At 46.1% G+C, this 15,434-nt stretch overlaps 1 protein-coding gene across 2 annotated transcripts in view; it reads left to right on the top strand.

Moving 5' to 3' along the window:
- Nucleotides 1-15,434, top strand: part of DPP6 (dipeptidyl peptidase like 6) — an 889,057-nt gene that overhangs the window by 71,317 nt on the left and 802,306 nt on the right. Inside the window, exon 1 of one of the 2 annotated variants that reach the window (XM_087860659.1) lies at nt 11,012-11,199. The exons of the other annotated variant lie outside the window; for it this stretch is intronic. Coding sequence (XP_087716785.1) covers nt 11,149-11,199 — 51 coding nt within the window. The 5' untranslated portion in view covers nt 11,012-11,148. Of the gene's footprint in view, nt 1-11,011; nt 11,200-15,434 lie in introns of those variants that run through there. 2 annotated transcript variants of the gene reach the window in all.

Below are 15,434 nucleotides of genomic sequence, written 5' to 3'. Positions count from 1 at the left end.
TTTGATTTGCATTTCCCTGATTATTAGGGATGTCGAACGTCTTTTCACGTAGCTGTAGGCCATCTATATGTCTTGTTGAGAAAATGTCTATTCAGATCCTGTACCCATTTTTAAAATCAAATTGTTTATTTTTGCTGTTGAGTTGTAGGAGTTCTTTATATATTTGGGATATTTCCCCTTATTAGATATGATTCACAAATATTTTCTCACATTTAGTCAGTTGCCTTTTCATTTTGTTGCTGGTTCCCTTTGCTCTGCAAGACCTGTTTAATTTGATGTACTCCCACCTGGTTGGGTTGGGTTGGGTTTGGTTTTGCTTTTCTTACCATTTCTTTTGGTGTCAAATCCAAAAACAATAATCACCAAGGCTGATGTTAAGGAATTTATCACCTATGTTTTCTTCTAGAAGCTTTATGGCTTCAGGTCTTACATCAAGTCTTTAATCCATTTTGACTTACAGTGTTTTGTACGGTGTAAGAACGTGGTCCAGTTTCATTTTTTGCATGTTGCTGTCCAGTTTTCCCAGCACTATTCATTGAACAGACCGCCTTTTCTCTATTGTATATTCTTGGTTCCTTGGCCATAATTAATTGACTATATAATTGTGGGTTTACTTCTGGGTTTTCTATTCTTTTCCATTGGTCTGTGTGTCTGTTTTTTGCCAGTACCAACTGTTTAATTACTATAGTTTTGTAGTATAGGTTGAAATCGGGGAGCGTGGTACCTCCACCTTTGTTCTTTCTCAAGATTGTTTTGGCTAGGGGCTCCTCGGTGGCTCAGTCAGTTAAGCATCTGCCTTCATCTCAGGTCATGATCCTGGAGTCCTGGGATGGAGCCCTGCATAGGGCTCCCTGCTCAGTGGGGAGCCTGCTTCTCCCTCTGCCCCTGCCCCTGCTCATGCTCTCTTTCTCTCTCAAATAAATACATAAAATCTTTTTTAAAAAAAGATTGTTTTGGTTATTTGGGTCATTTGTGCTTCCACAAAAATTTAAAAATTGTTCTGTGGAAAAATGCCATTGGGATTTCGATAGGGATTGCATTGAATCTGCATGTTGTTTTGGGGAGTGTGGACATTTTAACAATATTAATTCTTCCAGTGGAATCCATGGGTGTTGAATATTTTTCCATTTCTTTGTGTCTTCTTCAGTTTCTTTTATCATTGTCAAGTTTTCAGTGTATAACTCTTTTACCTCCTTGGTTAAATTTATTCCTATTTTATTCTTTTTGATGTGATTATAAATGGGATTATATTTTTAATTTCTCTTTATGCTAGTTCATTATTGGTGTATAGAAATGCAAAAGATTTCTGTATATTGATTTTGCATTTTGCAAATTTACCGATTTAATTTTTTCTAATAGTTTTTTGGTGGAATCTTCAGGGTTTTCTATATATAGTATGATGTCATCTGCAAATAGTGACAGTTTTACTTCTTCCTTTTCAATTTGGATGCTTTTTATTTTTTTTTCTTGCCCAATTGCTGTGGCTAGGACTTCCCATACTATGTTGAGTAAAAGTGGCCAGAGTGGACATCTTTGTCTCATTTCTGATCTCATAGGAAAAGCTTTCAGCTTTTCTCCATTGAGTTTGATGTTAGCTATGTGTTGTCCTATGTGGCCTTCATTACGTTGAGGTACATTATCTCCATTCCTACTTTATTGAGAAGTCATTTTGGACTTGAGAAATAAAGGGAAAGAGAGGGATAAAAAGAACAGGCAGAAAAATTATTTAAAAAATAAGATGGAGTTATAATAGATACAGTTGGAAAAGATGAAATAAAAATTTAAAATACAAAAGAAAGAAGGGAGGGAGGGAGGGAGAGTAGGAAGGAAGGGAGGAAGGGAGGTAGGTTGGTAGGAAGAGCCTATATCTTTCATAACTCTTGCCGACCTACCAAAGCTGGGAGAATATAAAAGGGCTGTGATCATTTGCCCACAGCCATTAGCCTGCCAACATCAAAGTCAGATCTGATACAGGTTCTCCTCCAGCATCTCAACTCTACATTTCTGATCGTGTGTCTGTCATCTTTAACAACAGCTAATGCCATTTTAATTGTCACCTTCACTTCACTCAGAGTGGGCTGACCTCACAAAATAGACCCAGCTAATTCTCAACTTAAAGTCTGGGGTTTGTCTTTTGCTTTGTTTTTAGAAGTTACACCTAAATAATGCCTACAATGTTAACTCCTAGAGTTTTTGTCTTCCTAAGTGAAATTACAGATACAAACCCAGGGAGTTCTTATATTTGCAAAGGAAAACAAGCTAGCTTTGGTGACCTCAACATTGTTTTTTTATATTTTAGGTTTCTCCAAATATCTTAGCAAGTCAAAAGTCAATCTTAATGCACTAAAACTACTTGAAATGTATTCATAAAATTTATACAATTAAAGAAGTTTAAAACTAAACAACAAATGAGTAACATGCTACTTAAAATACTTAACCTCAAGAGTCAATTTTCTTAGTGCTAAAAAATAAAAATCAATATGAGAAAAAAACAGACCAATGGGGGGAAAATGAGCAAATATTATGAGTAAACAATTTATAGAGAAATACATGTATAAGAAGATGGGTTTTTCTTTTTTTTCTTTTTTTTTTTTTTAAAGATTTTATTTATTTATTCGACAGAGATAGAGACAGCCAGTGAGAGAGGGAACACAAGCAGGGGGAGTGGGAGAGGAAGAAGGCAGGCTCCCAGCAGAGGAGCCTGATGTGGGACTCGATCCCATAACGCCGGGATCACGCCCTGAGCCGAAGGCAGACGCTTAACCGCTGTGCCACCCAGGCGCCCCGAAGATGGGTTTTTCTTAAATAACGATAGTTAAGTAAGATATTTACCTTAAATGTGTTATTTCTACTTAAAATAAGGTTTTGTTAGTCAATCTTTTGACACAATTAGCATTTCACATTTTATTATATAGCCGTTCCTATATGCAATGGCCTTTTATTTCCAATTTTAGTCTCTAAGTTAAAATTTAAAAACCTTCTAAGTGCAGAATCCTCCTAGGCTGTTCCTTTTCTTCACTCTTTTTAAAAACAGTTTTAATGAGATTATTTTTGTACAAGGAGGTCTACCCTTTTAAAATGTACAACTCAGTAATTTTTAGCATGTTTATAGAATTGTGCAACCATCAACTTAATTTAGAGTATTTCATCACTCCAGAAAGAGTGTCTTCGTATCTATTTGCAATCACTTTGGATCCATGATCACCACAACCCTCCCCCCCTTCATAAATAGTCCAGTAACTACCTCTCTCTGTTTATAGATTTTCCTATTCTGTACATTTCATGTGAATGGAATCATACAATATGTAGTCTTTTGTGACTGTCTTCTTTCACTTAGCATAAAATGTTTATAAGATTCCTCTGTGCTGTAACGTGAATCAGTACTCAATTCCCTTTATGTCTGAGTAATATTACACTGTATAGAGACTTGCCATTTCATTTATCCATTCGTTGGTTGATGGACTTTTGGGTTTCTCCCCTTTGGCCTATTGTAAATACTGCTGCTCTGAACATTTGTATTTTGCTCCATACAAGTTTTGGTGGGCATATGTTTTCACTTCTCTTGAGTATATACCCAGGTTGGAACTGCTGGGTCAAATGGTAACTCTATGTCTGACATTTTGAGGAACTGCCAGATTGTTTTCCATAGCAGTGGTACCATTTTATATTTCCACCGGTAACATAGTTTCCAATTTCTCCACATCCTTACCAACACTTATTATCTGACATTTTTATTATAGCAGTTTTAGTGGTTATGAAATGGCAGTTCATTGTGGCTTTGAGTTAATATTATTTTTGTTGAAAAACGAAACAGTCAAACTTATTTTTTAAATATATATGCCTGTGGCAGTTTTAGCAGGGAAGAAATAATGTGTGTTGTGTATATGCTTCAGCCATAGATCTGCAAAGGGGCTTGAAACTCCAAAACACAGGGGCGCCTAGGTGGCACAGCGGTTAGCGTCTGCCTTCAGCTCAGGGCGTGATCCTGGCGTTATGGGATCGAGCCCCACATCAGGCTCCTCCGCTATGAGCCTGCTTCTTCCTCTCCCACTCACCCCTGCTTGTGTTCCCTCTTTCGCTGGCTGTCTCTATCTCTGTCGAATAAATAAATAAAATCTTTTTTTAAAAAAAAAAAGGAACTCCAAAACATGTAGGATTGACTTTTTTTGATTACTGAGACAGGATGTTAGTTTACTAACAATGATTCAGGTTTTCATTTCTTTTTGGGCATGTATAATCTCAGGCTCAGTGACAAAAATTCTGGCAGAAGTCAAGATATCTGTGTGTTTCCAGCTCTGTAACTGGCTGCAAAATCTTCTAAGTAAATTAAAATCCCTCTCTGCCTAAATACACTTTCTGTGTCCATTACTTTTAGTTCATAAGTGTTGGGCCATTTCTCTTCTATAAGAGATTCCACAGGAATTCTAAAATATATATTCTCCTCTGCTGGTCCCATAAAATAGATGTTATGTAAGGGAATTTCACATTGCCTAAGGATAATAGAAGTCTCATACATTTAACTTCTTTTATTTTCCAATAATTTGCTCATCTTCAAAGCTTCTTTATACAGACACTCTTAATGTATAAAAGAGCTATCAATAGTTTAAACCTTCTTACCCTTCCCCCATAGGGTATTTAATACCAACAAAATACTGCATGAGTCAAGAGGTCTTAACTGTAATTGAGTAAGAAGTCAGTATTAGCTGAGTGGTTGAAATGGGAGGGGTAGCCTAGAATGTGGAGAAGTGTAGCATGACCATGAGTATTAAATGCAGGTTCTCCATCCTTTGTTCCTCCAGTTGTCAGTGGGGGGGGGGGTATGCAGTACAACACAAGCATTATTGTTCAGAGACCAGGGTGAGGAGAAAAAAAGAGACTCTGAGCTCTGTATTTTGCTCCATGGAAGTCTGTGACCTGACATAGAAGACCACGGCCTGTCTCATATAAAGGATTGGGTCAGAATTATTGTTTTCCTGAGAAGTTTGTGATTTCAGTGGATCCAGTAAATAACCCTGTTGAATTAAGCAAGGCCAGAGATAGAGATTAACTTAAATAATTTTCTTGACTCTTGGTCAGTCTTGGCAAACTGAAACATCGCCTGAGATAAAGGACTTCTAGTTAGATTTAGAGGATTGTTTATGTATTACACTTGGGATTTCTTGGATATATTTTCCATCAATAGAGCAATGTAGAACTAGGTTTAAAAAATATTTATTTAAAAATTGTGTGATGTCAGTTCTTCGTTGAGAGTGCAGTGGAAGAGAGACAGCAGGACAGATGCCTCTCATTCTTTGTCCATTTGTTCCAGAAACATGTGTTGAACACCTACTCTTTTTTTTTTTCTTATGAGATTTATTTATCTATTTTAGAGAGAGGGAGAGCATGCACAAGTGGCAGGGAGGGCCAGAGGGAGAGGAGAGGGGAAGCAGACTCCCCTCTGAGCGCAGAGCCATCCACACACAGGGCTCAATGCGGGGCTCCATCTCACGGCCCTGAGATCATGACCTGAACTGAGACCAAGAACCAGACGCTCAACCGACTGAGCCATCCAGATGCCCCTTGAACACCTGCTCTTTTTCAGGCAATTTGAGAGCCTGAGGGGGCAAAGAAAGCATGACATAAGATACCCTGAATGTGGGACAGGGAGGCGGACATATAAGTGAATGTGTGAGAAGTTATAGGGGCTATTCTAGCTGCAAGCAAGCTAAGTGTTTAAGGGGCCAAGATAGCAGTTTTCACGTTTGTTAATCACTGAATTGATACTAAATGTAGTTTCCATGTCTTAGTAATGTGCCCATGCACGGTTGTGAAGGAATAGGTGGGAAATGTGTCAGGTGCGAGATGAGGTGACATTGGACTTGCCGGTTTTATACGGATGACCCACAAATGACACTTCCCCCATCCAAACTACTTGCCACGATGTCCACATCCTTACTGTTCCTTCTCACACCGTGTGCGGGATTTCTGCACCGCCTCGCCACTTTGCCTTTGTAGGGCACATTAGAGGGGTTCATCCTGGACCCTCTGGCAGTGTTACTCTCCCCTTGAGCACCTGGACCTCGGTCCTGCCTTTCCTATAAGCCGTGGCTCACATGGCTTTCACTGCTAGTCCCAAGGTGTCTTTGCACCGCCAGCCCCGCATCCACCCCCCGCTTCCATGTGTTAGCCTTCTCAACTACTCATGCGGTTCTTCTGCCGCCTCCCCTTCCCTTGGCGCCGGGTCCCTGATGTCTACCTTTATATGCTCTGTCGAGGTATTGCAGCCATCCCCTCTTGTTTGATTTTCTCTGATATTCGCCCAAACATCCCACAGCCCTGTATGTTATATTTTTGTATCATATTTGCGTTCTCACTATTGTTGTTGTCGGTATTGTTAATTTTGTTATCTCCCACCAGATAATGTGAAGATTTTGAGGACAAGGACTGTTTCCTGTAATAAAATCACTGGGCTTGGTGTATCATTAGTGTTGCTACATATCTTCAGTTAATTTGTTTACTTCCTAAATGCTTTCTTGAATCCACTGTTACACCTGTGTATTTTGTAAAGTTAATATTGACAGCTCTCATTTTTTTTCCCAGAATATACCTTTTTGAAAATTTAAGGGTAAATCAAATTATATAGAATGAATGATATTTTTAATGCAGTAAGAAAGCTCATATTTAAACGAACGTCGTCAATGACTTAATCTGTGAGTAAAAGAATAGCTTGTGATAACAGTAATCACTGTCTTTTCCCATGCACTGTGCTGGTTAATTTTATAAGTCAACTTGACAGGGCCACGGGGTGCCCAGTCCTTGGTCAAACATGATGCTGGGTGTTTCTGCATAAGATTACCTTTGGAGGGGTGCCTGGGTGGCTCAGTTGCTAAGCGTCTGCCTTCAGCTGAGGTCATGATCCCAGGGCCCCGCGTCAGGCTCCCTGCTCAGCAGGAAGCCTGCTTCGCCCTCTTCCCCTCCCCCTATTTGTGTTCCTTCTCTCGCTGTGTCTGTCTCTGTCAAATAAGTAAATAAAATCTTCAAAAAAAAAAAAAAGATTACCACTGGAATCAGTAGACTGAGTAAAGCAGATTGCTTTCCTTGATGTGGGTGGGCCTCACCCAATCAGCTGAAGACCTGAATAGAACAAAAAAGCTTATTAAGTGGGCAGTCCTTTTTCCTGACTGCTTTGAGCTGGGACATCAGTTTTTTCCTCTCTTTGGACTCAGATGGAAACATCAGCTCTTCTTGAGTCTTGACTCTGTTGACTTGTGGACAGGAACTTAAACCATTCTCCTGGGCCTCCAGCTTGCTGACTGCAGATCTTGGGATGGGTCAGTTCATGTGAGCCAGTTCCTTAATAGAAATTTGCAAGTATACGTGTACACACCCTATTGGTTCCGTTTCTCTGGAGTGCCCAGACTAATAAAGCCACAGCTTTCAGACACTGGGGATTTCACACGTTGGGTTTCCTGACAGTAGAATTCACCTGGGTAAAGTCAAACCTCTTGTAAGAAGTAACAGGAAAAGAACACTAATCAAATGACATGGCAAAACTATTCTTCTGTTGTAAATCTTACCCGATGTCAATTGTGAAACTGAGTATTTTGCCAAAGTCTCAACTTAAAGCTACTTTAATCAAAGCAGTCGCTAATGCAAAGAATACATAAATTAAGGGCGAAGCAGAAAGATGGACAAACCCAGTGGCTGCACTTTGCAGGTTTGGCGAGAGACTGCCAGAGTTAAATAGACGTCCATGAATCAACAGTAAGCAAAGGTGAACAGGATGTGGGCGCTACGGAACACGACAGTCTTTGTGCTGTAACCTAACAGAAATATGATGACGAAAATGGGATAAACATGCTTTTCTTGTAGACTGGAAAGGAAACAGGAAACAAACTAAAGCCACGAGCCAATGTTGGGAGAGAGGTTCTGACGGCCAGGCCATCTTCAAATATTCCTTCACCAAATTTTCTTATAAAATTATTATCTGCAACTCATATGACAATGGAGAATCTTCCTATTTTAAGCATTTTTCCTCTTACACTCTTGGCTTCTTTCCTTCTTTGGGATCCTTTATCTGTCCAGCTTCCCACAAGTTAACGGCTAAAGGCAGATGAGTTGCAGAGTGAACAGTCACTGCTGGTTACTCAGAGTTGCTTTGCTCTGTTATTCCGGACAGCATTCCCCCTTTATGCCTGCTTTTAGCTCCGTCATTTCTGTGGACCTTTCTGCTGAGGCCCTGCACGGATAGGACACAGGTGCCCCACACAAGGGGTTTTGTCTCACAGTTTGGTGAGTTCGGGGAAGACATTCAGTCTGCTAACAAATTTATTATTGACTTAAAGTTTAATCCATGTTATTCCACTTCCCATTGCCAGAGATAATATAAAGGAAGTTATAACAATGGCAGGTTAAAAATATTTTTGTCCCGTTCTCTTGATTTTCCCTCCCTACTCCATCATGTGGTGAGGGGATGGGGAAAGGCAAGTTGCATGGGGACAGTTCCTACTGGCCTGTTCTTGTTGGGAAAGAGGGAGGAAGGTTCCAAATGAATGAACGCAGCCTCATGTGAAGAGAAAGAACCAACTTAATGTTGCTTCAAACCAGTTTGGGTTGGTGGCATTTTTTGTCCGCAGTGGGCTGGGTTTAGTGTAAAGTTCAGTAGTACAAAGAAGATCTGCGTGGGCATTCATTTCTGGAGAAAAGTTGTCATTAAGAATCCTAACATAGAAAGTGAGCGCTTCTTTGGAAAGGGGGGGGGTAATCAGAAGGGAGAATGAAGCATGAGAGACTATGGACTCTGGGAAACAAACTGAGGGCTTCAGAGGGGAGGGGGGTGGGGGAATGGGATAGGCTGGTGATGGGTATTAAGGAGGGCACATATTGCATGGTGCACTGGGTGTTATACGCAAGTAATGAATCATCGAACTTTACATCAAAAACCAGGGATGTACTGTATGGTGACTAACATAATATAATAAAAAATATTATTATAATAATTAAAAAAAAAGTGAGTGCTTCTTACACCTAAAGGCAGGAATGTTCTTCTGCCTTCCACTTTCCTGGCAAACAGAAATCCACGTTTTTTAAAAGCTACCTTTCAAGCATTCGGCTTTGGTTCAGCTGTTTCTTTCATCTAATCCTTAAGCCAAATCATTAGTAACAGGTAGTTTTCATGTGTAAACCAACGCTTGTGTGTGCTTATTTATACATTATGTATAATGTCCAATAGGTACATGCTTGAAAGCATTGTGGGTAATTTACATAAATTACTGTTGGAACTGCTCAGAATTTTCTGCTTCACTGTGGGTTCAAAACTGGCATCTTACTCATTCTTACACGCGATTTTTTTGTGAATGCCAAAAAAAAAAATGGAAAAGCTTCTCAGACCCCCCCCAGCCTCTCACTGTTGCTGCGGCCCCCCAGGCGAGGGCGCGCGCACGCGCGGACACACACACACACACACACGTGAGTTCAAGCCTGATGCTCCCATGCCCCTTGAGGCAGCTCCAAATCCGGTTTTTGGAGCGCCCTGGTTCCTCGTGGAGGAATGCCGCGTTGTGGGGAGACATCCTCCGTCTGCTCTGGGCAGGGGCCTGGCTTGGTCAGCACTTGAATTTGACCACCCTCTGCGTGCGCGCTCTCGGGAGCGCGCGTCCTTGTGTGGTCCAGGGGGCGAACCCTAGGCGGCGATTGATAAATCCGAGAAGCGCCCAGGGGTGGGGATCGCGGAACCCAGGGCGCGGTCCCTGGGCAACCTGCCGCTTGGGGTGGAGGAATGGGAGCTGGGTTTGGGCCCGGGCGAACGCCCCAGTGGCTCCCGGGCCAGGCAGACCCATAGGCGCCGCGCTGGGCTGTAGGAGGCCGATGGGATCAGACGCGAAGACACAAAGACGCCCGAGGGGCCGCGGCTGGGCGGAGGCTCGCAGGGAAGCGGAGCCTGGGAGGCCAGGTGTGCAAGCCGGAGGGCGTCCGTGCCAGCCGGCGCAGGGAGCTGCCTCTGCCTAGCAAGGCGTCCGGTGCCAGGGAGCTGCCGTGGCGGCAGATTCGGATGCAGACCCGGGGCGCAACCATGGCGACGCAACCTGTGTCCCCTAGTAACTCGCAACAACATTATTTATAAGCTGCCGTCCCTGGCCTGCCCTCCACTTCCCCCTCTGCTTCGCCACACTGGCGGCCAACGGGCACGGCGCTCCTGGCTCTGCGCTGCCGCTGCCTCTCTCCCGCGGGCGCAGCCGGAGGTAGTCGCAGCCGGTCGCCGCTCACGCCGGGCGGGAGGTGGCAGCTGCACCCGCGGAAATCACCTTAGTGCATGTTTGTAGAACCGAGCGTGCGGGCGACGCGCGCACACACATGGCCCCGCGGGGAGGGGGCGTCTCCCCAGGAGGAGTGTTGGTGGAGGGGCTCCCAGCTCTACCCAAACAGTGTGGGTTCGCGTCACCTTGCTGCCGCCCCAGGCTTCCGGGTCCAGCCCAGTCCTGGCAGAGCACCGGGTAGGAACGCGCGCGCGCGCGCACACACACGCGCGCACACACACGCACACACACACACACACACACACACACACACACACACACACACACATACACATACACAAACGCACACACGCGCCCGCCCGCCCCTGGTGTTGCCGCCGCCCCGCCGGGCCCCCCGCCCTTAGGGACAAGTGCGGCCACAGGCGCCCCCCGCGCTGCCTGCCGGAGGAGACCCGGGTCGGCCGCGCCGCGGGTGTCCCCGCGTGCGCCCCTCGGGTCCGCGCCGCTGTGGCTGGCGGAGCGCTGACGGCGAGCGCCGGACACGCACGCTGTCGGAGCCGGCCCTCCCGACCGCTCCCCCGACCGCTTCCGCTCCGCTCGCAGCCCGCCCTCCTCCCGGGCCCTGTCCCCGGCCCGCGGCCCCGGGCTTTTGTTGAAAGCGCGGCAACCCTCACTCCCTCCCCTCCGGCTTTTTCTGCCTTTCTCACGGTGGCCAAAAAGAGTTGATCGCTATTGTGATCCGCCTGGGAGAAGCGAGGGGCGGGCAGAGGTGGGGGAACCGAAGACCTGGAAGAATTGGGGTTCTTCCAAGCCAACTCCACCCAGCGACCGCCAGCGCATCTCTCATCACCGCCGGGACAATGGATTAAGTTACTCTTCCCGAGGCCAGAAGTCGCTGCAGACTTAGGGAGAGATGAAGGAAAAGGCGATGATTAAGACAGCTAAAATGCAGGGCAACGTGATGGTGAGTCTGGCGGGCGAGGCGCGGGGTCGGGAGCGCCCGCGGTGAGGAGCGGTGGTGGGGGAGTCCTGTCCCCGTGAGTCCCCAGCCTCCGGGCTGACCGCGACCCGCGGCTGCGCGCCGTGGCGCCTCCCCCACTTCCCCCCGAGCCCACCCGCGGCCGCCAGGGTGCCGAGGGTCAGGCGCCTGCTTGCATATCGCAACTTCGCGCTGTCGCCGTCCCTCTCCTTCGGGCGTGGGGCTTGGGGCCAGGGGTGGGTGTGTGAGGCGAGGAAGGGGCGGCGGCCGCGCGGCGATCCGAGTTCCAAGCCGACCCCCGGGGCTGTCCTGGGGGCAAGGTGGGGAGAGGAGGTCGCCGCGGCCAGGGGAGGGCCCAGGGCCCTGATGCCCGCGCGGCCTCTGGGCTCCTAGTTCCCGGAGCCCGAGACCTGTTGGGGCTGGCGAGCGTTTTGGCACACTCGGGGCGGCGCCGCTCGCTCTGCTCAGGCTGCTGCCTCCGCGGCTGCCCATCTAACGGGGCCCTGCTCCCCCAAAAGGCTGCCTGTGCCAGCGAGCCAGCGAGAGTGATAACGGCCAGGCGTCCCCAAGAATTACCGTGCGGCGGGAGACCCTCTGGGCGGCGGGAGGCTCAGGGATGCAGGGCCAGGGGCTGTCGTAGCATGCACAACTTTGCTAACTCGGGGACCCCGGCGTTCCGCCTCCCAGCGAGCCACCCGCCCTGGCCTGCGCCCTGCGACTCGCCTGCGGCAATCCGGCCACCGGGTCCCCCGTGCCCTGGGCGTGGGGCCGAGGGGGTCAGGGTGCTGGAACCTCCTGGAGAGGACGAGGAGGTTGCCATCTTGTTCTGTGGAAATTGTGTGTGTGCCTGTGCGTTTTTATTTGGGTGATGTTTTAACCCTTTCGGTGTTGGTGTAGGATGATTAGGAAGAGGGTCTCTATTTTTATATTGCTTGCGGGTAGTTTTTTTATGAGATAGGGACAACAAGATGGGGATTGGCATGTTACTTTTGAGGGTACAGCTGGAAATGCAGGAATTCTTTCAGGCGCTGGGTCTAGAGTTGTTTGTGAGGTGGGTTGGGTCTAGGTCATGGGAGGAGAGATGGGGTGGCTGGAGGTGTGTTTGGGATAACCCAGTCGGTGACCCATTTTGAGGTCTTGCTTTAAACAAAAAGAGACAAGAAATGAAAAAATTTATTCGAATTGAGCAAATATCCAGCTGACTTAACCACACCCACAGCAGGACACCTGTTGCCTGCCTGAGGAAGGAGCTCCCTCTGCTCCGAACTTGAACTTGACTTCTGGCCTGAGGTGTGTACCACTCCATTCAGAATAGCTCTGGGAGCACAATACCTACATGGAGGGGATTATTTTGCAGGACCCCTTCTCCCCCATGCCCCAAAGATAAGCCCCTCATTCAAGGAACTTCATCCACTTGTGGGTTCTGTGGCTGACTGACCTAATTGCTTGTTTGTGAAAATACATCTGTTCCCCTAATTTTCCCACTCTCTTTTTAGTCATTCTGCTGTTCAGCATATATTTTTTTTTTTTTGTATAAACAGGGCAGAAACGTGTATGGAGTAATGTTTTCCAATTAAATTCCCACCTGCATCCATAATTCCCCTTTTATATTATGCCATAACGTGCTAGTAAAACCTCCACATTTAGGACTGAGACAGAAGAAAGAATTTGAATTAATTTTATTGGTAATATAACGACACATTATTGATTCATTACCTAAATCTGTTGTCAAACAGGTGTTTCTTCTCATGACTTAGTTGGTATGTTGGGACATAGCAACATCTTTATATGACATCTAAAAAACTTGTGAAGTCCTCCCTCCCGCTATGCCCTCTCTGGGTTTACTTCAGAAAATGAAAGATGGAAGGACTTTTTCCCTCATAGTCTGAATAAAGATGTTCCGCGTGCTCACTCTGTAGCCTCCTCGGTGTCTACTGTTCGTAAGTAGAATTAGAACAAGTTGCGCTGAGCCTAGTGAATTCTGCAGGAACCATAGTTTCAGGCTCATCACTGGCCTCAGAGAAAATGAGGTCCAGACTTGTCAGCGTTTCAATGTTCTGTCAATTCTTGCATTGGTAATTCTTACTCTGCCGTCTGGTTTGAACCTTGTTTGAAATTTTACGCTCCAGCTACATCCACACAGCTTTAATCGAGTGATCATTTCTCCCTTAAATTGCTCTTTGGGGGTTTCCTGATCTTAGTTCCCCATCAGTCGTCTTGGAAGACTCTCTCAGCACAGCCTGTCTTGGACTGGATGACTGGCAAACTCTTTTCACTGGCAACTTGATTGGAATTCAGGTGCTATTTTACGTCCCGGATGAGGACAGGGTGATTCACTCTCCGCTCTGGCAGCGGATTGCCGCACATCTGACTGTGATGGAGAGAACGTTCTCCAGCCTGCAGAGTCCACGCATGGACGTGCACACGGACACCCGGACGCAAACTGCAGCTCTGTTCCCAGCTCCCCGGGCTCTCTGGATGCACACGTGAGGTTCCATGTTTGAAAGGGAGACACTTGGTAACGCCATTGTGGTCAGAGATGCGCCACCTCCGGCCACAGCTGGGCAAGTCAACGGGGTGTTGGCTCCAGCCTCTTGTCACTTACGTTCCCGTCCGTGGCCAGCGGGGACCTGGGACTTGTCTGAAATCTTCCTGAAGGCTCCGTTCCTCACACTTGGCTTTAGAAGTTTATTCCTGCTGACAGATGATTGAGAGAAGGCACACTTATCGGCATACTACCTAATCCCATTTGGGGTTAATACATGAGTAAAAGGAATAACAAAGGTGGAAACAGTTCATAACTTCTGTTTTGATTTTTGAGAAGAGTCTGTTTCATAAACTTAATTTCTAACGTTGTAAAAAAAATCCCAGACTAAGCATGGCACTTTCCATCTGTGATTTAATACTCTGAGAGAGAGATCGAGATTTTCCCATTCTCCCAGAACAAAACTTAGGTTTAAAAATAACTGTATTTTCACAAAATCTTCATCTGAAAATCCATGGGGAGGGGACTTGCGTGTTTTTTCTGCCCAACCGCCCCTGTTATTAATATGTTGATACAGTACTAACTTAACCACTGTTTAAATTAAACTGGTCCTTTTGGAGAAGCATATCCTCTTATGATAGGTTCTAAGATCAATAGAAAATCTTTTTATTGGAAGGATATTATTAGCTAAATTCCTCTACTTCATCCACATGAGCTCTTTCTACACACCGCGTTGCTCAGCAGGGACTGAGTAAAGGTTGGTTAAAAATAAAAGCCTTGGGGACTGCCCTGTGCCCTGTGGGAACGTCTCCCCCTACCTTGGTATGTTAGTGGCTCTGCAATTAGTTGGTGGGTTAGGCGGGTCCTTGGTGACCACACTTGTGTCAGAGGAGGATCAGAAACTGGACACAGAGGATCAGGGGTCCGCAAGCCACAGGGACACTTGAGAATCTCATGGTTGGTTGGTTTTGGCTTTAAATGCAAGTTGCAGCCTAGGAATTAGCTCCCTGTAGAGGGAAAGCAGATGTTTCTCCTGTGGTCACTGGAACTGAGTTTTGGGCTTTGGTCACTGATGGGAGATACCTGTGATCTTATGAGCCGAGTATCTGTTCCGATCTTGCCTTCCCCTTCCTATGTTAAATAAAAACCCTGGAGCAGAACGACCTAAAGTAAGAGCATTCTCTCAGGCCATTTGAGTAGTTCATGGATTGATAAACAGAATGACTTTCCAGCATTGGTACCCTATGTGTGATAAGCCCAGGTGAGCAGAGGAAACTTTGAGGTTTTCAGATAAATTATAGGGATCTGTGTGGGACACACCCCCCATTGCTGAGTGCTTCTTGGGAACAACAGTGCACGTTTGTGGGTGATTTTCTGGGGATACACCTTCAGTGACGCCAGCGTTTCCCTGTGTCTGAGGGCGATCGGGAACACCACTCCTGCTTCCTTCTACGGATTGGCACCTGACATAAGGCTGTGGTGTTGGTTCGAAATGTGAGCATTGTAGTGTGTGTTTTGGGGGGGAATTTGCCCTCCTGAAATGGGTTCCGAAAATTCCTTCTAAGGTGACGTGTTTTTGAGAATTCTCACCGGGTATCCCAGGGCGGTGGTGCTTCTGCTGACATTTCTCTGCTTCCTGGTTCTTCGGCATCCCTTCATGAAGTTGTCAGCCCTACAGCTGGACTCCTCGAAATCTCGATGGATCCCCTGTGCAGGTAGAAAGAGCAGAGCAAGA

The sequence above is a fragment of the Ursus americanus genome, chromosome 3, assembly GCF_024610735.1.
Source record: "Ursus americanus isolate L20-20 chromosome 3, mUrsAme1.1.p, whole genome shotgun sequence".
NCBI classification, from domain to species: Eukaryota; Metazoa; Chordata; class Mammalia; order Carnivora; family Ursidae; genus Ursus; species Ursus americanus.
The sequence above is the reverse complement of the archived record's forward strand: the minus strand, read 5'-3'. Positions and strand labels throughout refer to the sequence as shown.